Source organism: Lepus europaeus, chromosome 6 (genome assembly GCF_033115175.1).
Source record: "Lepus europaeus isolate LE1 chromosome 6, mLepTim1.pri, whole genome shotgun sequence".
In the NCBI taxonomy this organism is placed as follows: Eukaryota; Metazoa; Chordata; class Mammalia; order Lagomorpha; family Leporidae; genus Lepus; species Lepus europaeus.
In genome coordinates, this window is record NC_084832.1 from 121338364 (window position 1) to 121363678 (window position 25315).

At 50.2% G+C, this 25315-nt stretch overlaps 1 protein-coding gene across 4 annotated transcripts in view; it reads right to left on the reverse strand.

Annotated features, from left to right (window-relative positions):
* TMTC1 (transmembrane O-mannosyltransferase targeting cadherins 1) overlaps positions 1-25315 on the reverse strand; it is a 243968-nt gene that overhangs the window by 23264 nt on the left and 195389 nt on the right. For all 4 annotated transcript variants that reach the window (XM_062195022.1, XM_062195020.1, XM_062195023.1 and 1 more), the window contains one exon: positions 9546-9654. In XM_062195022.1, the coding sequence (XP_062051006.1) occupies positions 9546-9654 (109 nt within the window). The remainder of the gene's footprint in view (positions 1-9545; positions 9655-25315) is intronic.

Genomic DNA, 25315 nt, shown 5'->3' on the forward strand with positions numbered 1-25315 from the left:
CTGCCTTTCCTCTCTTTGGACTCTGAATTTTAAGGAATGATGCACTCCACTGTCTATAAAAGCAAACAGGAACCACCACGGTAGGAAAATATACCCTACAGGCGGTTAAAACAAATCGCGCCTGGTCTGCATGGCTAAAGCCTTTCCCTTAAAGAGCAAGAATATTGAATCGCTAACGCTCCACGTCAGCCACTCACCTGCCTTCCGCCTGGCCAGAAGCTCTGAGCCCAGCCGGGTCCTTCCTGCTCTCTCTCCACTCCTGAGTGCCCCAGCTTTTGTTACTAGTGGCTGTGGCCCACGGAGAGTTCTCACAAACGAAGTGACTGTTCCCCAGAGCCCAACCCACCATGGCCAGAGCCTGGGAGGGCACTGGGGTTCCCATGCAAGGCTCGGGGTCCAGCGGGGCAGGCATGGAATGGGCCTCGGGCGAAACATAACACCGTCCACACTGCCACTGTTCCCAGGCTGCCAAAGGGGGACTCCCGACCGTGGCCGTGCGGGGCCGCCTGACAGCGTGCAAGCCTTCCCGACAGCCAACAGTGAGAGCTCGGGCTGCGGCAAGCCTGACACAGCGTAGCACAGCGGTTCGCCAGCATCTTGGTTTTAGAACTCATCTAATCTCTACAGATCACTCAGGATCCCACAGAGCTTCTGCTAAGGTGGGCATGTTGTCAGTGCTTACCACAAGAGAAAGGAAGTTGAGCAATTTAAAAAATATTCATCAGTGCATCTAAAAAGATAAACAGCCTAAGACCTCCTGTCGGAGGAAGGCCCCCACTCCTCCCGTCCCCACAGCCCTCACACTGTCCATTCCCCAGGCCGGAAAGCTTCTGCTCCCATTTTAACCTATTCAGGTATGGGCCTGAGTGTTCTCCTTGGCCAACCGCCTGCACTGATGAAAGCCCCGGGCCATTGCAAGGCCAATCCTTTCTCACGGGGCGTTCCCTTTGGACGTCTGTCACCCCTGTGCTGGATGCTGGGCAGGGGCTGCAGCCCTGGGCCGGGCGTAGCCCTCTCCTCCTAAATCTATGAGCTCCAAGCACAGGCCACTACCTCGCTACCGCAACAACCTCCAGCGCTTGGGGGCATGAGGGTGCTCGAAGAACAGGTGCTGAACAAATTCAGGCACCACATTCTCACATCAGGGTGCAGCTCCAAGACGACTAAGTCACACGTGCAGCGGCGTCCACGGCTGAGCCCACCCCAAAGCAGCACTTGTACAAGAGGCACTGAGCCCGGACCTTCTATCTGATCTATTGCCTCAGCTTAGATTTTATTCTTTCCATTTCCTTATCACTCTTACAGCAGGTGAAGTCATTTCCTAACATACATGACGAGAAAATATTTTATTAAGTGTTGTCCTATTAATTAACTGAGTTTTTCTGCAGGCTGCAAACCCAGGGCTTGTAATAATTTACAGTGGGTCAGAGTCATAAACAAGGTTCATTTTATTTCCTTTGTCGCTAGCGGAAGGCAAAGCCGTATAATCTATGGCAAGAGCAGTCTGGTTACGAACGGCTGTGGGCTTATAAACACTTACAGTCCTGTCTGCTGAGCTGGAGCCCGGCCAGACCTGCAGGCCGGCGGCGAAGGAAGAAGGGACAGCCAGAGACTGCCCTGAGGTGACACATCCAGGCTGCTTCCTGCCTCACTTCTCCTGACGTCTCTGCCACAGCGGGCGCAGAAGAACGTTGCCTCTCCGCTGCAGACATCCGTGACAGCTCCTCCTGTCCTTGTCACCCCTGCTGCAGCCACCCCACTGCTGCAGCCTCACCCTGACACCACAGCGTCACAGTCGTCCGGAGCCCAGCTGTCGCTGTCATGTAATTCTTATCCTGAACATCACTGGAGAGACAGACAGACAGAGCTCCTGTCTTCCGGTTCATTCTCCCAATGCCCAGGACAGCCAGGGCTGGGCAGGTGCTGAAGCTGGGATCTGGGAACTCGTTCCAGGCCTCCCACCTGGGTGGCGGGGACCCAGGCACTTGAGTCACCCCACTGCCTTCCAGGGTCTGCGTTAGCAGGAGGCGGGAGCTGGCGCTGGGAATGGAACGCAGGCATTTGGTTTTACCTGACGGAACAAACGCCCACTCCCCAGAGAACAACGTTTCGCCTTGGCTCTGCCATCAGTTACCCGTATGACACTGGTGGCCACTTAATTTTGTGCACCTTGCATTTTTATCTGTACAATGAGAAGCTTAAAGATTCTTTAAGTTTTTTACCTATAGTATTCTCCATTTTCCCCTCAGGGAAGTTCTGTCCGCTCGCTGAATGTTCTGTTTGTTGCAAGGTCTCAATCTACCTTTCTAGTTCTGGTCTCTGTCACCGTCACACCTGTGACCGTTTGCCATTTTCTCTTAAATATGCTACCAGCAGTCAAGTCATAAAGGATGCACACCTCTGGTGGCAGAGTGCATGGGCATCACTCTTCTGGGGAGCAATGTAACAGCATGTCTCAAGAGTCATAAATATGTCCAGAGTCTTCGACACAGGAATCCTCCTTGAGGGAATATATCATTAAATCAAAACTCTGCAAAGGGCCAGTGCTGTGGAATTGCAGGTAAAGCTACCTCCTATGATGCCGGGATCTCCGTTACTATGCCTCTCAAATAAATAAATCATCTTTTTTTTTTTTTAAAAGAATTCAATGATCAAGTTTTGGGATGCAATATTATCATTCTGGTAAACTAGTGAGCACCTACTAAAATGGTATCTATGAAGACCACTCAGGACCATGAAAAAACACAGAATCTCATGCATAATTCAATGGCAAATGAAAAGGACAGGACACAAAGTATATGTAAATATAAGTATGAAAACAAAATACATATATTTAAAAGACCTGCATTATCTAAAAACCGACACTATTTTTTTCTGGATTATTATGTTATGGCTAAAATGTCTATTTTATTTCCCTTGACTTTTCACACTTTCCATTATATATTGGAATAACTTGCTGCACTGGGTACAAATGTTTCCGTCTTACAATCTCATTTCTCCCTGGTTCTCTACAGCCATCAGAGGTCGGTCATCAGTGGCCACTGGTCTTGTCACTCTTCAGTGCTGTGCCCTGGGCTTCCCTAAATGTCTATTTTTCTTTTCATTTCGACTATCACATGATAGTTCCTAAGTACAAACAGAACACTTTCCCACAAAATTCCATCCATTTCCTCAATTTTCTTCCTGCAACAAAGCTCTCAACCACTCATCCCAGAACACAATCCAAAGCCTCACCAAAACACTCCATGTCTTTCCATTGCATTTTTTTCTTCCTACATGTTAGAACCCTCTGCTCACACAGCTGGCTTTGCTTCCCATTATCTCTCAGTTTCAGATGTGAGTTGCATGGTGGCCTTCATACGCTCCCCTATACAATATCTTTTCAACTTAGAAAGCCACTTTTGAGGGTTCCCGCTCTCAAATCCTCTACTCTGCCCAAAGAGATTCACTTGTCACTTCCAAGTTCCAACAGGCTAAGCGTCACAATATCAGCTGCAGGAAAACTCTACCAGGAGTTCCCACCAGATGGTCTGATGGACACTGAGGATGGGAAAGCATTAGGAGAGAGCACGCTGACATTGGAGCGAGGCGCTCCAACCAACCTGGTTCCTCTCTGTGACAGAACCATGGGCTCACGTCAGGGGAGGGCCTGCAGCAGACGTCTCAAGGCATCCCAGACGTCAGTACAACTTGACAAATTCAACAAAGGTTGAGTAACTTTCTCCAAAGAGTCCTGGATAACACAGAGGTTAACCTAGGGAGTTGACTATAGATTGGGAACTTCTGAAAGGTCGTGGGAAAAAATAGAAATAAGAAGTAAGTTTATTTTGCTGCAAAAATTAAAAAAAAATAGATCTAAAATGTTTTCATGATATGCACTTTCCATGAGCTTCTGGAAGACCCCTAGCACACTTCAGCTTCCTCCCTGCAACTGATGTCCACAGCACTCGTTTTCCTAAGTGAAAGGCGTGTAAGCTGGTTTTGTTCAATCTGCCAAGTGCAACAGCTGCAAAGGGCCGTCGTCCATTGAATGGCAAAGGAACAAAAGGATGAAGGAGACCTAGAACATCAGAAACTCAGGCCGACACAATGGAAAGAGATGAACCCCTTCTTTCAGGGTCTGGAAACCTGCCTGCAAAGTGTGTGATTTCTGCTCAGGTTAGGCAAGCGTTTGCGAGCATTAGATTGGCCCATGGTCCCAGGCGGCTTGGGCAGTGCAGAGAGACAGAGGGTGGCACTGGGGACAATCTGTAGAGCGGGGAAATGGTTGTAGCAGAGGGCTGCAGATGCACTGAGGCTTAGAAACGTGGCTTTCACGTACTTGGGGGCCAGGCATGCTGGGATGTGAAACAGCTGTCGCGACTCTGCTTGGGACGCCTGCATCCCACGTCTGAGTGTGCGAGTGCAAGTCCTGGCTCTGCTCTCAACTCCAGCTTCCTACTAATGCGCACACACACAGGAGGCAGCCGGTGATGCCTCAGCTACTGGCTCCCTGCCAGCCACACAGAAGAATCAGACTGAGATCCCAGCTCCTGGCTTTGGCCTGGCCCAGCTCGGCTGCTGCAGATATTTGGGGAGCTCGCTCGCTCGCTCGCTCTCTCTCTCTCTCCCTCTCTCCCCCTCAGCCTTTCAAATAGATAAAATGAAATTCATAAATAAAGCAGTACCACCAAGAAATGAATTCACTTGCTGTCAAAGAATGTTAAGCTAGATGTTTTTCTCCCTAATGCTTACTCTGTGCCTGACTCGTGCATCCGAATATTATTTTATTAACAAAGAATTCAAAGCATGAAGATAGGCCGCTGGAGGTCCGAGAGGGGAAGCGATCCTGAGTTGTGCCCAGCAGCTCCTCTGTTCCTTTCATGATAAAGCCAACTGCCCAAAGGGGCAGAAGAAAGAACCTTTCCATCTTTCCTCGTCTTTCTTCGCTGTCAGAGCACGTGACGCTCATATCTGAAGGACTGCCAAAAGATGTTAGTTACCCTTGTGCGCAAGAAACGAGCCTGCTCATAGCCGTAACTCGTTTCTCTTAAAACTTACAATTCAACTATGTGCAAGGAAGCAATTTTCATCAGTTTGCCATTTTGGTTCACAACAACTAAAATGATCAAGTAATCCACCTTAAATAAGCCATCTGACATATTACTTAGCCACAACTGAGCAAAAAGTATAGATGCTACCACCTTTTAACTCCCACCTGTCATAAAATCTGTTAACATTAGGGGTGAACTCTAAGACATTGCAAAATGGACTAAAATAAATTTCAAGACCACTAAAAATCTGGATTATTTTGAAAACAGTAACTTTTTGGCCGGCGCCGTGGCTCAATAGGCTAATCCTCCGCCTTGCGGCGCCGGCACACCGGGTTCTAGTCCCGGTCGGGGCACTGATCCTGTCCCGATTGCCCCTCTTCCAGGCCAGCTCTCTGCTGTGGCCCGGGAGTGCAGTGGAGGATGGCCCAAGTCCTTGGGCCCTGCACCCCATGGGAGACCAGGAGAAGCACCTGGCTCCTGCCATCGGATCAGCGCGGTGTGCCGGCCGCAGCACGCCTACCACGGCGGCCATTGGAGGGTGAACCAACGGTAAAAAGGAAGATCTTTCACTCTGTCTCTCTCTCACTGTCCACTCTGCCTATCAAAAAAAAAAAAAAAAAAAAGAAAACAGTAACTTTTTATGAACTCAGAGTTAACCAATTTAGAAAAATAGTGTCAGCTCAGGTTAAACTCTGTGATACCTACCAAGGCAAATTGTTTTTCATATTAACATATTAATAATTTTGTATAGAAATGATAACACTAATTACAGCGGAACCTAAAATTACTCATTACAATGTTCATTAGCACTTGGTTGATACTGAACAAAGCAGTTTCTGATAGTCTTAAGATAGTCGAGCCATCAGATACACAAAACAGAGTTGTTGACTTTCAGATCTGGAAACTGAGACTCAGAGGATCCCGTGCACAAGCCAGAGCAATTGGTTACTGCAAAGGGAGGTCTGGGGGCAGCTCTCTCAGGTCACTGACGAATGCTGTCAATACCGTATCACAGGTAACGGAAACCCAAAGCTAAGGTGAGGATGCCTGCATTATACAGTGGACCGCACTGAACCTGACAGAGGGAACAGGTATAGAAGGATTCCAAAGCAATCCGTGGTCATAGAAAAGCTGGAAAGCTAAAGCTAACACAAGGCTTAAATTTTAGCACGAGATTGGGTTGCATGATGATGTGGGTTTCCATTTACGAAGCAAAGATCACTCCCCAGGAGAAGGGAAGGTGCAAAGATACTGGAGGGGGCAGGGTGCAGAGGAAGATCAATTGCATGGGACGGAATGAGGAGCAGAACAAGAAAACACACTGGCACTACAGGAAGACATAACTGAACAGAAATTTCATTTAAAGATGTTGTTTTTCATCTACTTGAAACACGGAGCGAGCGAGCGAGATTGAGACATCTTCCACCTGCTGGTTCACTCTGCGAATGCCTGCAACAGCCAGTGCTCCCACAATGCTGAGTTCAAGGGACCCAGCACTTGAGCCATCATCTGCTGTGTCCCAGGAAGTAGCAGCAGGAAACTGGATCAAATACAAAAAAGCTGGTACTCAAACTGACACTCCGCTATGAGATATGAGCATGCCAAGTGGAAGCTTAACCACTACAACACAATACCTACCCCAATTCCATTTATAAATATAAAGAACCCCCCAAAGCCCACATACTGGGCTAGCAGTGGGGCAGGTAACTGATAGTATCACTCACGGTAAGGGCAATTTTCATTACAAAAGATACTGAACTATTAATGCCACATTTAATCTACTTACTTATGCCTCATCATCCCCCAAAGAAATTGAGACAGCTTTCAAAGACACAGCACATAAACTGAAGAGAAAAACTATTAAGGAAAATGATTAGCCCAGCAGTGACATGAGCACTCACAGCCACAGCAGACCAGATGGCTGCTGGTTAGGAGCAAGCAGAGGGCTGCTGGAGATGGAGCTGACCCTGCAGCAACTGCAAGATTGTTTATGCAGTGGTTGAGCAATAAAACCAACATTTATAATTTAGAGAAAGTTTAACATTTCCCGATACTGCAGTGGGAAAGAAACTTCTAATAGAGTCCACATAAGGCCACCGAAGGATGTCACCACAGTGATGGAAGAGGACTCCTGATTTCAGTTACAAGGCACAGTCCACACAGCTCTTTCTCATACTATCCTTAAGCCTAAGTCAACAGTATCATACTGAGGCATGATTCAGTTACAAAACAGCACGGCTGTGGTAGGTGCTGTGGCGCAGCAGGTTAAAGCCCTGGCCTGCAGCACCGGCATCCCAAAATTGCACTGGTTCATGTCCCAGCGGCTCCACTTCCCATCTAGCTCTCTGCTATGGCCTGAGAAAGCAGTAAAAGATGGCCCAAGTGCTTGGGCCCCTGTACCTGCATAAGAGACCTGGAAGAAGCTCTTGGCTCTTGGCTTTGGATCAGCTCAGCTCTGGCCGTTGTGGTCATTTGGGGAGTGAACCAGCAAATGGAAGACTTCTCTCTCCCCTTCTCTGGCTCTCTCTCTCTCTCTCTTTCTTTTGACAAGCGGAGTTAGACAGTGAGAGAGAGAGACAGAGAGAAAGGTCTTCCTTTGCCGTTGGTTCACCCTCCAATGGCTGGCGCACCACGCTGATCCGAAGGCAGGAGCCAGGTGCTTCTCCTGGTCTCCCATGGGGTGCAGGGCCCAAGCACTTGGGCCATCCTCCACTGCACTCCCGGGCCACAGCAGAGAGCTGGCCTGGAAGAGGCACAACTGGAACAGAATCCGGCGCCCCAACCGGGCCTAGAACCCGGTGTGCCGGCTACCTCTCTCTTTAACTTTGTCTTTAAAATAAATAAATCTTAAAAAAAAAAAAAAAGAGCATGGTCCACACACACCTCCACTTGTAATACAAGAGCAAAACTGGGAATAAACTCTGGATCTGCAAGTCGCCAAGTTCTGCCATTCATATTGGATATTGGGTCACGTATTCCCTCCACCAAAGTTCACTGACCACTTGCAAGGTGACAGACACAAGCAACAATAAAACACACAGCCATTCTCGCAAGTACTCTAGAGGTGGGACAAAGACACCACCGAACACGTCCATGTCACCCAGTGGCGCCTGCTACGGGGAAAAGCACACAGGACAAGGTGACGGGCAATGGGTGGGCCGCGGACAGCTGCTGTTTACCGAGGATCACCATGGATGCAGCACCACTGGGGAGAGATGAGAGGGAAGCTACAGGCAGCTGGAGTGGGCGGTGCCAAGGCCCTGCTGGGCACAGCTGAGCGACTGTGGGACACCCAGGGCAGCAGAGGCAGGGTGAGGGAGGGTCTCAGGAAGATGAAGGAGCCTGAGTCTTCTTCAGAAGACCCTAGTGTGTCTGCTTCGCCTCTGCAGACTGCCAGACTATTCCAGAACACGGCCACGATCAGCTCAGCTTCAACCCTGCACTAAACGACGCCTCCAGACACCCAGCAGAGGCAGGTGCAGCTCCGCTACACTGTACAGAGACTATCAGAACAAGGGCACTAGGCTGATAGTGTCTACCTCTACACAGCCACAGAACGTCCTCACTTGGCTTCTTCGTGAAGCCTCCCAGTGGTTTTGAAAGCAAACTGCACCCTACGTAACCGACATGCACCCTACGTAACCGACATGCACCCTGCGTAACCGACCTGCACCCTGTGTAACCGACATGCACCCTGTGTAACCGACCTGCACCCTGTGTAACCGACCTCCACCTTGTGCAACCGACCTGCACCCTGTGTAACTGACCTGCACCCTGTGTAACCGACCTGCACACTGTGTAACCGACATGCACCTTGTGTAACCGACCTGCGCCCTGTGTAACCGACCTGCGCCCTGTGTAACCGACCTGCACCCTGTGTAACCGACCCGCAGCACTGAATCAGCCTGCGAGGATGCTGAGCTTAAGGTCAAAGACCACCGGCGCCGGGAGACAGCAGAACCTCCCATGCCACAAGGGTGCCTGCATTTGTCAATGCAACCTAACTCATCCTGGGCTCCGCAACGCGGTGTCAAATCACTCAGACAGAGGAGTGGATTCAGGCACACCTCCGTGTTATGCCACAAGGAATCTTCTCCCACAGGCCGCTGAGATCCAACAGATACCCAGACGAAGGATCTACAAGACTACTGGCAACTGGATCCACACGGAGTTCAGAGAGCTGTTGCCCTTACAAACTCCCAAATGGGACAAGTAAATAGTAAGGAACACAGCAAACACCGTGTCTTGGTCTGGACAAGTCCGTCCTTCAGTCACAGAGAACGCATCCATGGCTGACAGTGCACACGCTGAGGGCAAGGACCCAATCACAGCACAGAGAATACAGGGAGAGAAAACTAGGCTGCAATTTCCGTCAGGACGAAAATGGGTGTACAGTTCGGGTGTGCACTCTGAGCCTACAAATCAAACCTTTCGTACAACAATCCGCGTAACGTTAATGGCTACACTCACTCGTAATACAGCACCGTACCGAATTCCGTAGGGATGGTTTACCTGCTCAGCCAATAACGAAGCCAAGCTTGAATAAGCATCTGCAAACTCCGGCCCGTATCTGATGGAGTCCTTCAGCAAGGTGATAGCTTCCTCCTTTTTCTCCTGGGACCTGGAGGCGAGAAGGGAGAGAACATTCTTTCACCACACTTGGTGTGAATCATCTGATGAGAACGTAAAATGCCCTTCTCCGTGCAACGGTCAGCGACTCACTCTGTGTTTCAGTGCAAATGAATTAAACTGGCTTCTAGCAAGGTGCTGCCACACCTGCCTGAATTCTCACTGGAAATACACAGACCGCTGTAAGGCTGAGGGTCAGTCCTTGATTCTTCAACCTTCTATTGCTAGGCACCGTTGAGGGTTTTATCTAATAGTCTGTAAGTTTACTTGCTTTTTTGGGGGGCTCCCTCAGGGTGGCACGGAGTCGTCACAGCGATGCAGAAGCTGATCTGAGCCCTGTGGCCTGAGCTTCACCCCTGCAGGCTGAGCCCCTGCCAGGGACAAGCCAGGCTACCCTGCCAATACGCAGTTTTAGTGTTCTACAAGAGGGAAAATTCATACAGAGTCTATGAACTTAGAAAAGTGAGCCATTTTATCATCACATTGTTCCTAAAACCAGGGCTGCCTGCAACTTTTTTGCTCTGTGATTGGTTTAAAGAGGGCTAAAAGCCTGGAGGTCTTCGCTGTTTTCATGGGTAAAGTTCTCTTTCCTGTTACTATTGTGGGGAGACACTGGGTCAGAATCCTGAAATCAAAATCCAAAAAGAAAGAAAATGTACACTTGGCAGTGACCAACTTTGCTTCTAATACAATTCCACAAATGCTGATCTTGTGTTACAGGCAGACACTGGAACTGGGAAACCAAAGTGGAATGAAGAAGGGAACTCCTTGTTCTGTGGAGAGCACACAGCCTAAAGGACCCGCATCCTCACCAGCTGCCAGGCAGGGCTGTGTGCACGCATCTTGAGTATTCACGGGCTTAGCAACAACTGTGTACTGTTCGTTCTCATAAATTTTACTACTATTATTGATTCTTAAAACAAAAATTCTATGTAGTATATTTAATGACCTATTATTACACTTACTTTCCTTTTTTTAAAAAAAAGTTATTTACTTATTTGACAGGTAGAGTTACAGCAACAGATGGAGAGATGGAGGAGGAGAGAAAGAGAGATCTTCTATCTGCTGGTTCACTCCCCAAAGGGCTGCAAAGGCTATAGCTAGGCCAGGCCATAATCAGGAGCCAGGAGCTTCATCCAGGTCTCCCACATGCGTGCAGGGGTCCAAGGGCCCAAGGAATCTTCTGCTGCTTTCTCAGGCGCATCAGCAGAGAGCTGGATCAAAAGTGGTGCAGCCAGGAAGCAAGGCAGCACCCATATGGAAATGTAGGGCCCTCAGGCAGCAGCTTAACCAGCTGAGCCGCAATGCCGGCCCTAATTATACTCACTTTTCTAATGGGAAAGTCTGCATTCAGAGAAGTGAGGGCACACGGCTACGTTCACATACGCAGTCTCCAGAGCACCCCTCCTCCACACCGCGTCGGCTTATTCTCACTGCTTAGAAACCCAGCCCTTAGATCGTGCTGCTCGAAGTGTGATTCAGGGTGCAGCACCAACTGGAAACTTCCTAGAAATGCAGAATCCCAGGCCCCATCCTGACCTACCAAATCGGACCCCGCATTTTCAAAAGATGTCCAGGCGATCTGCCTGCAGACCTGCTCTGCGAATTATCAAAAGGCAGCTGAGCCGCACTCCTGTGCCAGTTCCCTACAGCTTCACCCAACGTAGAGGGAAGGTAGGGAGAGGGAAAGTGACCTAGAGGGAACGTGATGGTCAACTGTGCAAGTCAGAGGTCTTGGTTAACGGAAGCAGCCTGTTACAAGGTGACCTCACCGAGAAGAGCTCCCCAGCGCAGGCCTTGGGGGGAGGAAGTCGTACTTCCAGCATCAATGCCGGGTTCACTGATGCAATTTCACAAGCACGTGTCATTGTCTACCATGTGCCAGGCGCTGAGCTAAGGTCTAGCCAACTCCTACCGTGCTCCTGGGGAGGCAGTCACGATCTAGAGTGTGACACCGTTGTCTTCACAGGGACCGTCCTGCCGACAAGTGCGGCTCCAGAATTGCAAGGCTGAAACAGACATGCGTGGCAGACCTCAATGCGTTCTTGTTGTTTCAATGCACATTTAAGCAACGTCTGCAAAACTCCATATGCTCCTGCACACTCGAGTTCTGCTCTCACATATCCTTTCCACTAATGACTCCACTGGCACACATCTTTATAATTAAAATCTATTTTTTAAATCCTGGTAATTTGACTGTGGTTTTACAGTCTGCAGAACTCTTCCTCCAAGGATTCTGTAAATCTTTACTAACATCCATCCGGAACTCCTCCCAAACTCCAAAGGAATAGACAGAATGAGGCTGAAAGTCCCTGAGGGCATAATTTAGCTGGGATATTCATCAAAATCAGCAGAGAAAAGCCAACAGCTTCATAGAAACGATTGAGTGCTTTGTACTTGTCATGGCTCACATCTGTTAGAAAGGAAACTTAGATTTTTAAAAATATATAATATATATATATACACACACACACACATATATATATGTGTATATATATATATATATATATATATGAACTCAGCAAGACTGGCTGGCATTTAAGACTATCTGGGGATACACCTGTAAATACTTCAGGTCTCCCAGGAACATTCCTGAGACACACACAGTGATCAACCTCAGTGAGCTTGTATTCTCTATGGAAAAAGCTCTATCTCGTGGCCGGTGTTTGGCATAGTGGTTAAGGCACTGCATCCCATATCAGAGAGCCAGGGTTTGCATCTCAGCGCTGCTCTAATTCCTGCTTCCTGCTGACGCATACCCTGAGAAGCAGCAGGCGATGGCTCAAGCAGTTGGGTCCTAGTCACTCACGTGGAGAACCTGGATGGAGGTCTTGGCTCCTGGTTGCAGCCTGACCCAGCCCCACCTATCCCAGGCATTGGGGGAGTGAACCAGCAGATGAAAGAGTCTCTGTATATCTGTCTCTCTCCATCTTACTACCTTTCAAACACAATAGTAATAATTACTAAATGTAAAAATCCTTCGAGAGCCTGCCAGACCTTAAGAAAACTCCTCACCACGTGGTTAGTTTCACATGTGAGGATGACAAGGTGCAAATACTGAAGATCCTTCCTCCAGACCTGCATGCTTGGGTGGCTCTGGGTTTGTCTGGGAGCCTTTGGGGTCAGACTAGCCGACAGCATGTGCCATTAGGGGAGGGGTGTTTCAAGGTCCTTTTAAGAAAGCCCAAAAAGCTGCTAAGTGGTCAGTTATTTCTCCCATGGCCTCTCTTGCTTATTACCCTCTGGTGGCAGCTTAAGAAACACCTGTGATTTTGACACAAACCTGTATGGAAAATAATTCATGTAACTGAAGCTTCCTTGGTCTTGTAGGTATGGCTACCGTGTGGGCACTAAACGTTACTGCAAGCTGTCTGTCTCAGTAGCACAGGCTGCTCTGCCAACCACCCACGACAGGGGCAGCGTTCCACAGCTCCGCTGGATCCCTGCAGTCCAGAGCGCACCTCGCTCACCTGAGCTTGTAGCCCCTTTGTTCACACACCTGCTGCCAGCTCTTTTCTTCTTCCACATACTGCATACAGACGGCTGAAAGAAATGTGTCCGCAACACGGCTTTCCACATTTTCTCCAACACCAAACTCTTGACTAACGCCCATCTGCCAACAGATGGATTCAGCCTGAAGCCCCGCAATACAGCTCTGACCAGTGCTCCAACATACCCAGGCACCCCTGCTCCGGCCAGGCTCGACAGCCTTTGCCACGTGTGCTGTACAGCCTAGCACATCAGCCACTCCACAGCCTGTCTGCAGTGTCCCTCTACCTCACCTGGACTGCTTTAGAAGAGGCTTTAGAGCTCCCTGGTCAAGCCCCTTAACAGGATGTGCTCCATGTGCTTATGTCAACGGCTCAGTTTTAGCAATTAGGGAGAGAATCAGATGTTCCTGAAACAGTGGTGGAAGGTGAGACTGGGAAAGCCTCCATGATTTGTCCTGGTCCCAAAAGGACTGGTCCCCGTGGTCTTGTGCCCCTCAACCTGGCAATCCCACCACGGTAATTCACAGGGGGCTCTGCCCTGCCCCCACGCCACTTCTGGTTGTGCTGGGAAGCTTCCCTGACGAGCCCAGGATCAAAGTATCATCCTGTCATCAGAGCTCCTAAACACGTAACACAGCAAGAAGAAACATACACACACACATGTGTATATCTAATCTATATCACCTTTCTTATGATTCCGGAGTGTCCTTTGGGTCTCCCATGTGGGTGCATTGGCCCAAGGACCTGAGCCATCTTCTGCCACTTTCCCCAGGGCATTAGCATGGAGCTGATGTGAAGAGGTGTAGCTGGGACTCGAACCGGTGTCCAAATGGGGTACCAGTGCTGCAGGTGGCGGCTTAGCCCCCCTGTGCCACAGCGCCAGCCCCTCATTATGTTTTTAGATTACTTTTCTTAATGGCTCCTGAAAAGCACCTCAAATTTTAGTCATGGTGCAAATGTAATAAATAACACATTTGTAGAACAAACTCATAGCTCATAGCACATCCTTCAAAACCAGAACAGCCAAGTGCAAAGGCTGTACACACTCTTAGTTTTAACTGTAAAAAGATACACATTAGAATTGAACTACTGTACTGTTTCCTTTTTGCAGTGAGAAGACACGTGTTTTGTGGTGAGCAATGGTCTACCAAACACTACACTAAATCCAAGGGACAGATCCCAAGTACAGATGCTTCCTAACCCAACCCACGCCGAGCTTTGCCAGTGGGACGTTATCTTGTTGGATTTAATTTTTTAAAAACATTTGTTTTATTTATTTGAAAGACAGAGATACAGAGAGAGGTAGAGCCAGAGAGAGAGAGAGGGGTCTTCCATCTACTGATTGACTCCCCAAATGACCGTAACAGCTAGACCTGTGCTGATCCGAAGCCAGGAACCAGGAGCTTCTTCCGGGTCTCCCACATGGGTGCAGGGGCCCAAGGACTTGGGCCATCCTATGCTGCTTTCCCAGGACCTAGCAGAGAGCTGGATCAGAAGTGGAGCAGCCAGGACTCGAACCAGCGCCTATATGGGGTGCCAGTGCTGCAGGCTGGGGCTTTAACCCACTACACCACAATGTGAGCCCCCTGAATTAATCTGTAAAATCAAGAAGAATATGAGACTTCTGGAAGTCTTTACTAAGTAACAGTTGTCTGCATTTCAGACCATGCACAAAAATCCAGATGTCAGAGTTAACTTTCTTTATATGTAATACCATAAAAGACTGGCAATATGATAATCAGCATGCCTAAATTCATAGCCTCGTATTAAGCATAAAATAACACCAGTTACAAAGAGTTACCACCCCCTGAAATTCTGTCAGACAAACATGGATGCCATGCAGATGGTCCCAAACCAATCTGCTGGCGTAATGACCACAGAAAGGGGAGGCTTTGCCCTGGTGCAGGGGTTGCCTGGGCAATGAGAGTACACAGGGAATTCCTGCTATGAAAGCATTTGCTAGGGACTGGTATTATAGACCTAGCAGGTTAGGCCTCCGTCTACAATGCCAGTAACCCACGTGGGCAACAGTTCCAGTCCTGACTGCTCCACTTTGAAATGAGCTCTCTGCTGTAGCCTGGGAAAGCAGTGGAAGATGGCCCAAGTCCTTGGGCCCCTGCACCCAAGTTGGAGACCTGGAAGAAGCTCCTGGCTCCTGGCTTCATCCTAGACCAGCCTCAGCTGTTGCAGCCATTTGGGGAGTAAACTAGCAGAGGGAAAGGTATCTCCCAAGATATCTCTCTTTATTCTCTTACCCCCTAACCATGTGTGTGTGTGTGTGTGTGTGTATCCTCACCTTATGGCTCGAGCAGACAGCATTACTGCCACCTGCACCATCAGCTTCCCACAGAGCACTGGTTTGTGTGGCAGCTCTGCTTCCGACTCAGCTCCCTGCTAAAGCACTTGGGGAACGCAGTAGCAGGTGGCCTAAGTGCTTGGGCCCCTGCAGGTGACAGACCCGGATGGAATTCCAGGCTCCTGGTTTTAGTCTGGCCCAGCCCTGGCCACTGAAGTCATCTGGGGAGTGCATCAGCAGGTTAAAGAGCTCTTGCTTCCTCTACTCTATCTTTCGCTCTCTGTTAGTTTGCATTTAAAGTAAATACACAAATAAATAAAGGCTTGAATGAAATAAACAGACACAAGCAAACCTCAGTACACACCATGTCCAGTTAACCGTGGACCCACTGTGAGCATGGAGACTCAGAGGGGTACACTTAGGTCTCTCAGAGCTTCTGTTCCAGGGCTCACCCAGCACCGATGGGTCTATGTGGGGGCCCCCTGATAGGTGGGAAAGCAGGCAAGACTACCAGGGCTCCCATTAGCCACCTGCATTTCTGTTAGGGTCACCAGCTGCTGACTGCTAACCACCCATGACCGTAAATATTTTTTTGACTTATTTATTTGAAAGAGTTACATAGAGAGAAGGAGACGGAGAAGGAAAGGGAGAGGGAGAGGGGGAGGGAGTGGGAGAGAGGGAGAGAGAGAGGTCTTCCATCCGCTGGTTCACTCCCCAGACGGCCACAATGGCTGCAATTGTGCCAATCTGAAGCCAGGAGCTTCCTCTGGGTCTGCCATGTGGGTGCAGGAGCCCAAGGACTTGGGCCATCTCCTACTGCTTTCTCAGGCCACAGCAGAGAGCTGGATCGGAAGTGGAGCAGCCAGGTCTCAAATCGGTGCCCATATGGGATGCTGGCACAGCAGGTGGCGGCTTTACCCACCACAGCACTGGCCCCAGACCGTAAATATTTTGTCTTCATTTCCCCCTTAGAGGAACAGCCCTGCACTTTCCGTGCCTGCACAGGTGCTCAGCAGGTCTGGGGCAGGGCCCAGGACGCAAGCCCTGGACTCAAGGTTCTCAATAAGCCCCTCAGGTGCTTCTCCTGGAGGTGTGTGTGTGTGGGAGTCTTCAGCCTGTGCTTGTTTGTGGGCTTTGCCTGATCACTGTCCCTTGGGTCGGGGCTCAGTGGGACAGGATACTGGGAGCTGCGAATAGAGAAGGCACTTCCCTGGGACTCTGAGCCCAGACAAGGGTGGCAGGGGTGCTCGGCCCATGGGGGGCTCCTCTGGACACAGGGGACGTGGGTGCTTGTGGCACCAGGACAGTTTCCCTTCTCATCACAGCTCCTGTGTGAAGGGCCTCCGCTGTGCACCCACGTCTCAGCCGCGGGGTTACCCACACAAGCCCCCAGTGCTTTCTGGCCAAATCCTACTCTCTTCCCAAGCTTCCCTCAGGAAGTTCCAGAAGGCTAGAATTTCCCCAGGATGGGTTCCTGGGGCCAGTAGAATCTTTATCCCCGACTCAGAAGAGACACATAAAGGAGAAATTAGCTCTTGTTCATAACGTGCAAATTTTGCCATTACACATTTGTGGTTTCGCAGGGAATGTTCCCTTCGGTTATACGGCCGTGGGATTGTTTTTCCTGTGTGTTCAGTAAAAACATTTGCATCATCTCAACGGTCTGTTCCCTCCCACGACAGACATTGAGCAAAAGCAAAGAAGCTCCGGCGCATGTTCTTCCAGTAATTAAGAACCTGTGAAGTCTGTCAGTTTGGAAAACTTTCTGGGTTCCCATCGAGGGTCTCATGACACATTGATTTCAACTGGAAGCAGATGCTTGCTCCGAAGACAGAGTTGACATTTGGAGAGAATTTCAGAAATTCCACTCACAGAAATAAACGGATTTGGCGAGCCATTTGGCAGCAGTAAAATTTCCCATTAACCACAGTGTGAACTTGGAGCACTGCTCCGCCCTCTTAATTACAATCCCTTTGTCAGGGTGTTCTGTTGCCATTGGATCCACAAACGATGCCTCCCACCAATAAAAACAATTATGATTTTCTCTGTGCAGACTTCACCAGCTCTTCTTAAAAAACTGGATCGTGAGAGTCAAACCGTAAACATCTAACCAAGGTGATCTTTCGAGGGGACCCATTTTTTCCTATGGCTCTTCTAGGTCTTTTTTTTTTTTTTTCTTTCTTTCTTTTGACAGGCAGAGTGGATAGTGAGAGAGAGAGAGAGACAGACAGACAGACAGACAGAAAGGTCTTCCTTTTTGCTGTTGGTTCACCCTCCAATGGCTACTGCGGTCTGTGCATCGTGCTGATCCAAAGCCAGGAGCCAGGTGCTTCTCCTGGTCTCCCATGTGGGTGCAGGGCCCAAGCACTTGGGCCATCCTCCACTGCCTTCCCGGGCCACAGCAGAGAGCTGGACTGGAAGAGGGGCAACCGGGATAGAATCCGGCGCCCCAACCAGGACTAGAACCCAGCGTGCTGGCGCCGCAAGGCGGACGATTAGCCTGTTAAGCCACGGCGCCGGCCTCTTCTAGGTCTTACATAGAGAGAACTAGATTGTATCCTGTGTAGCGTGGGTTCAAGGTCACTGAGAATACCTCTGCGACATGCAATGGAAGCACAACACTCATGTACTGCGGTTCACCCTAATTTTTCTGTTTGACTTCTTGCAGGAGCCATACACATGGTGAACAACGGCAAGTGTTTTTTTTTTTTTTCCAGGTCAAAACCATTCTCATTAGAGGTCAAATTCAGAGAGCAGGTCACAGCCCCCGACCTGCCACGCTGCCTCCAGCTGGAAGCTGAGGAACGGAAAGAGGGAAGTTGAGAGCCGTGCAGGCACGGGAGGACAGAAACGGAGAGGCAGCCCGTATCAAGCCCTCTGCCAGGGGATGCCCAGAGCAGGTCCCCAGGGAGCGTCAGTCTCGAGTCCCCTCCTGCAACTGCACCTTGGAAGGCCCCCGGTGCCTGGGTGGTCAGCTCGATGAGGTCACCGCTCTGCACCTGCAGAACGCCTGCCCTAGCAGCACGGACGTAGGCTGGGGACTGGGGCCAGGCCAGCATGACTTCAAAGAGCACATAAGTATTTATAACGTGTCCTCTGGGGACTTGAAGGAAAGCAGAAAAGCAGTGCTCTCTGGTTGGGACCTCGGCGAGGCAGCAGCTAAGGACATCCTGGTTCAGCTAAGACTCATTTACTCCGCAGGGAAAGGCCCCTTCGACAACCTAGGTAATGCACGGCCCGTATCTCAGGGCGGGTAGATGTCTTAGCTCTGAGCCTCCACGTGCAAATCTGGGAAGTTGCATGTGATTCTGCCTCTGCAGGTCCCAGGAACACGGGCAGAGGCTTCCCAGAGTATCCGGCCGTAGGAGGACACATCAAATGCCAGCCCCCTTTCTCTCTCCAGCCACAGGCCCACTGCTCTCTCCTTGAAGGCAGAGCTGCCACAGGGCAAGCATTGCCTACGGACAGAGAAACAACTTCCGAGTTCTCGGCTGGTCTCCTACTCACCCCTCTGTTCAGAGACAAGAAATCAGGAGTCATCATTGAAAGACAAAGCCACAAATTCTTGTAGCTAGAGAGGACTGTGGAGTAACTTGGTCCCATCTCTTCCACTCAAGAGAAAGGAACCGAGTCTCGGGTGGAACACTGTACGTGGATACCCAGGGGCAGGAGGGGAGAACGCACAGAGTACTTCTGATTCATTATGGATTTTAGAATGAGAGCCTGAGCTTCATTTTCAATTACACACCCAGGCTAAGTGTAATTAATCGTGGCTGAAGATTATCCATCTGTGTCGGGTGCTGGGTCCTAGGTTAAGTGCTTAATGAACTACTCCACTCAGAATCCACGAAGGATGAAGTCATGAATCTGGTTCCCACATTCGACAAGAGCAAGTGGAGGCACTGCAGGATGAATTGGTGTTCCCAAGGTCACACACCAGTGCTCGGTGGAGCTGAGACTCAAGCTCACCCAGCTCTCCCTGTGTGGGGTCCCTAGGAGAGCACACGGGATGGCAGATGCCACCGCAAGAGATGGAGTCAGAGGTCTCCTCCCAGCTTCCCAGCCATGGCCTCTCCTAGCCGGACTCCCTGTCTGTAATGACAGAAACCATGCCTGTCCCCAGGCTGTGCCGACTTGGGCATCACCTGTCCAACACCAGTTGCTTCCTTTAGCCTGGAAGGCAGAGGGTCCACAATGCCACTGTGTGTGAAGGCACCAGGCTGGGTCCGGTCCCGGGGAGGCTAAAGCACGAGGGAGGCCAGCAGCCCTGGTAAGGAGCCTGGGAAAAGACAAGGAGCCCTGGAGATGAGCCTCGCCTCCCCAAAGAGCTTGCTGGGACACACCCTGGAGGCCACAGGTAGGGCTGGGTCAGTGGCGACACAGAACGTGCACAGTCCGCTTTCCGCCCTCCCTGGTACTCTTTCTGGCCCACAGAGAGTTTTTTCCCTCCACCGTGGAAAGCCTTTGATCATCTCTAACAACCTGCATACAACATCGAGCTTCCGCGCTCGGGCCATGCTGGCCTGCTCTGATCTAGGTGCTCCGTGCCCTGCAGTAAGACAATACGCACAGAAAGGAACTTCCAACAGTAAGTTTCTCTTACTCCTTTAACGGAATCATCCCTTCTTGAACCTCTACCTTACATCATTCCACTCGATTCGCCAGCCCAGAAGGTCAAGGGGACGAGTAGGCAAAGCACTCCAGGAAGGAGGAGGTGACGGTGGGAAAGTGGTTGTCAGGACAGGGAGCCTAAGCTCTTGGGCTTGATCACGCTCTGCCAGAAATATTTTATTTTTTAATTTAATTTAAATTTTTGACAGAGTTAGACAGTGAGAGAAAGAGAGAGAGAGAGAGAGAGAGAGAAACAGAGAGAGAGAGAGAGAGAGAGAGACAGGTCTTCCTTTTCCATTGGTTTACCCCCCCCCCCCCCCCCAGAGGCTGCTACAACCTGTGCCCATCCAAAGCCAGGAGCCAGATGCTTCTCCTGGTCTCCCATGCAGGTGCAGGGCCCAAGCACTTGGGCCATCCTCCACTGCCTTCCCAGGCCACAGCAGAGAGCTGGACTGGAAGAGGGGCAACCGGGACAGAATCCGGTGCCCCGACCAGGACTAGAATCCGGGGTGCTGGCGCCGCAGGTGGAGGATTTGCCAAGTGAGCTGCAGCACCGGCCGGAAATATTTGTGCAAGCAAAGAAAATGATGACATTCCAATTCCTTCCAGAGAAGGTAAACAAAGCCAGGGGTTCCTCAGCGCCTGCTCTCGCCCACAGGGCTTCCAGCAGAGTGACCGCTGTCTTCTGGCCTCAGCAGGGCTCACTGCAGCTGTCACAGCGAGAGAACAAATGGGGAACCGGTCCTTTCCTTGCAAAGCACGCTATGGGTTTCAGCCTACTTCAAGCTCAGCTCATCAGTGGTCACAGCAGGAACGAGAGCAGTTGCGGTGCGGCAGGGCCACTCCAAAAAATTCATAACAATTAGCAATCTGTTTACACGCAGCCAGCGCTCCGTGCTTTGGGGAGAGGTGAACATTCTCATTTCCAAGATAATTCAGCCATGGATAACGACCATGAGAATGAAACTGAACTTGAAATGAACTGCAGGAGTTCTTCCCTTTCCAATTCTATTTACTTATTATTATTTATCTGAAATGCAGGCTGATAGAGCTACCGTGTCTCTCAAAGATCCACCCCGCCTAACACATCTAATTCTTAAGGATTTAATTGGAGAGTGGCCAATTAGGAAAATATCTAAAAAGGTTTCTTTTCTTTTTCTTTTTCTTTTTTTTTTTTTTTGACAGGCAGAGTGGACAGTGAGAGAGAGAGACAGAGAAAAAGGTCTTCCTTTTTGCCATTGGTTCACCCTCCAATGGCCGCCGCGGTAGGCGCGCTGCGGCCGGCACACCGCGCTGATCCGATGGCAGGAGCCAGGTGCTTATCCTGGCCTCCCATGGGGTGCAGGGCCCAAGGACTTGGGCCATCCTCCACTGCACTCCCTGGCCACAGCAGAGAGCTGGCCTGGAAGAGGGGCAACTGGGACAGGATCGGTGCCCCGACTGGGACTAGAACCCGGTGTGCTGGCACCGCAAGGCGGAGGATAAGCCTAGTGAGCCGCGGCGCCAGCCTAAAAAGGTTTCTTATGAGGCAGGATGGGCAAGACGATGGAAAAAAATAAGTTGAGAAATCCTGATCCAGGCATCCAAGTTGATGTCATGCATGTCACTGAGATAGATCAGATAAACCAGAGATGGGGTATAGACCATGAACACGGAAGTCGGACAGGACAGAGACCCTAACAACAGTCAACAGCAGGTATGGCAAGTTCAAGCTCAAGCTCAAAAATAAAGACAACTGGACATCAAGTGGAGCTGGGAGGTGTGGGCCACAGCCGCACCCCTTTTCCAAGGTCAAGTGGAGTGGGACAGGGCCGGGGGAGAACTGTGGGGGAACTAAGAGGTGAAGATCAGACGGGACATTTCAGAGGTCAGGTGGCAGAGAGCGGAAAGGCCTCTGGGATCAGAAGCCAGTGTCACAGCCAGGGTGGTGCCTGGCCCAGGGCAGAGCCGTGGCGGGAAGGATGCAGACGATGAGGTCACCGCCTCGGCTGTTGCATTCATGAAAGATGCTAGCTCAGGCTGGTGGGCACTGGGAAGTCATTCCTCTGCAGCTCATGTGCCTGCCATCGATGGAAGGCCAGGCAAGAAATTCTGGGATGGCAGCGATGAGGATGTGATGTGATGCTGGACCAGGCTGCGAAAGGGCTGGGAGAGACCTGGGCGCAGGCTTCTGGGGCAGCAAGTGGAGCCGCTGTGGGGACACTCACATCCAGCACTGGAGCGCCCGAGTGTCCGTCCTGGCTTCCCCCGGACTCCAGCTTCCCGCTAATGCACTCTCTTGGAAGTGGCTGGTGACGGCTCAGGTACTTTGCTCCTTGCCACTCAATGTGGGAGGCCCAGATTGAATTCTGGCTCCGGCTTTGGTCCAGCCTGGCCTTGGCTATTGCAGGCGTTTTGGGGGAATAAACCAGCAGTGAAGGCTCACTGTCTCTCTCCTTTTCAAAGAAGGAATGAAGGGATGAAGAAAGGAAGGTAGGAAGAAAGTGAGAAAGTACAAGGGAGCAGGCAAGTAGGCCGGGAGAGGTAGAGCTGAAGACAGAGGTGTGTGTGGAAAAACATGGGGGGTGGCTGCCCTGGGGCATAGTAGTAAAGCCACCTGCAGTGCCCGCATCCCATATGGGTACTGGTTCAAGTCCCAGCTACTCCAGCTCTGATCCAGCTCTCTGCTAGGGCCTGGGAAAGCAGTGGAAGATGGCCCAAGTCCTCGGGCCCCTTCACCCATGTGGGAGATCCAGAAGAAGCTCCCAGCTCCTGGTTCAGATGGGCCCAGCTCTGGCCATTTGGGGAGTGAACCAGCAGATGAAAGACCTTTCTCTTTCTGCCTCTGCCTCTCTGTAACTCTGGCTTTCAAATAAACAAAAACATAAAAAAGAAGAAAAAAAAGAAAGAAAAGCAAGGAAGGAATAAGAAACAAAAGAAAAGAGGAGAGAAGAGGAGAGGAGAGGAGAGGAGAGAAGAGAAAAGAAAAGAAAAGAGAAAAGAAAAGAAAAGAAGAGAAGGGGAGGTGCTCTGGGCTGGGCCTGGATGTGGCACGTCTCAGGGGAACCTGGTTACTGAGACGTCGCCACGAGGAAGAGGTGGCTGGCATTTTGTGCTCCTGGGGTTCCAGTTAAGAAGCCGAGAGGATGGCACTTTCTAATGTATAAGCTTTCTTTTTAGAAAGTAAAGATTATGAGGCTAGTGCCAACACTATAAGAAAACATATCCCTAGTGCTAACATTTATTTTAAAGATAAGAGATACCCTTCTTCCTGTACCCTACTATTCTTTAGAAATTCAATTTTCCAGAAGATCCAACTAAAGAAAATTAAACGTGTGCTGTATCGAATTCATCTTCCATGTGGTTCAACTACTGCCCATCATATTACACGTTCCTCGGAGTGTCTGATTGCGAGATTTACTGTGACGTACATACAACACCTCCATTCTGTAATGCGCAGGGAGGGCCGCTCTGGCAATGAGGGAGGCATGGCACCACTCGTGATGGGCTTCTTTTCATATTTCATTTCCGTAACAAACACCAGCAACTACGTGATCCGGCATTCACCACCAAACAGCTCCCCGTATCCTGAATTTCAATATTCTATTATATCCTCTCGAGCCGTGAGGGACTCCTGCTCTAGTCATCCATAAAAACTTTATGCTAATCTTGCATATTTCCAACCTTTCTTTTCTGACATTTTAGGCTGCAAGCAAAGCCAGTGATAATTAATATAAATTAGGAATGCTGGCGTGGAAAGCTGTCCCTTATCAACCTCTCACACTGCCCCCATGCTGCACGGAATCAGAACGGCTTAGCTTCAAAGTCCAGCAAAACGGAGATGAAAGGGGCCAAGCAGATTTGCATGGCGCTCAGTGGAGTCTGCTGTTGCAAACAGGGCTCAAGCTGTCTGACAAGGCACTCCACGATTCCAATGAGCTGCTGGGAGGCTCCGACTGGATCCCATCTTACACAGAGCCACCAGCCGGGACGAAGAGGTTCACTCCTGTCAAAGTCAAGGCTGTTGGTGAGCACCTCTGCTGTCCCCTCTATCACCCACTAACCCCAAGTGAACATGTGAAATGCGGCTTGTCTGAGATGTCCCATGGGTAAAATACACACTGGATTTCAAGCATTCGGTACAATAAAAGAATGCACTCCACTAAAATTTTAATTTTTACATATTAAATTTTTCAAATTAGGTTTAATAACACTTGATAAAAACAATAATTTGGATAAACCAGGGTTTAATAAAGTGCTACTAAAATTCATATAGTTTTCATGTATTAAAATACAGCTCCCAGCTGGCGCCGTGGCGTAAACAGGCTAATCCTCCGCCTTGCGGCGCCTGCACACCGGGTTCTAGTCCCGGTTGGGGTGCCGGATTCTGTCCCGGTTGTCCCTCTTCCAGGCCAGCTCTCTGCTATGGCCCGGGAAGGCAGTGGAGGATGGCCCAAGTGCTTGGGCCCTGCATCCCATAGGAGACCAAGAGAAGCACCTGGCTCCTGGCTTCAGATCAGCGAGATGCGCCGGCCGCAGCGGCCATTGGAGGGTGAACCAACAGCAAAAAGGAAGACCTCTCTCTCTGTCTCTCACTGTCCACTCTGCCTGTCAAATAAAAAAAAAAAAAAAATACAGCTCCCCAGGGCAGATATGTGGCACAGTGGCTGAGACCCTGCTGGGGACACAGACATCCCACATAACATGAAGTACTTGGGTTCCAGTTTTGACTCCATTCCCAAACCCAATTTCCTGCTAATGCATACTCAGGGAAGCAGCAGATGATGGTTCAACTACTGGGTCTCTGCCAGCCACCTGGAGACCTGGATGGAGTTCCTGGCTCCTGGCTTTGGCCTGGCCTGGCTGCTGTAGACATCTGGGGAGTGAAACAGTGAGTGAGAGGTTTCTCTCTCTCTCTTTGCCTTTCAGATAAAATAAATAACAAACTTTATATATGTCTATTTGAAAATCTGAAATTACGGCCGGCGCTGTGGCTTAACAGGCTAATCCTCCACCTTGCGGCGCCGGCACACCGGGTTCTAGTGCCGGGTTGGGCGCCGGATTCTATCCCGGTTGCCCCTCTTCCAGGCCAGCTCTCTGCTATGGCCCGGGAAGGCAGTGGAGGATGGCCCAAGTCCCTGGGCCCTGCACCTGCATGGGAGACCAGGAGAAGCACCTGGCTCCTGGCTTCAGATCAGCGAGATGCGCTGGCCACAGCGGCCATTGGAGGGTGAACCAACGGCAAAAAGGAAGACCTTTCTGTCTGTCTCTCTCTC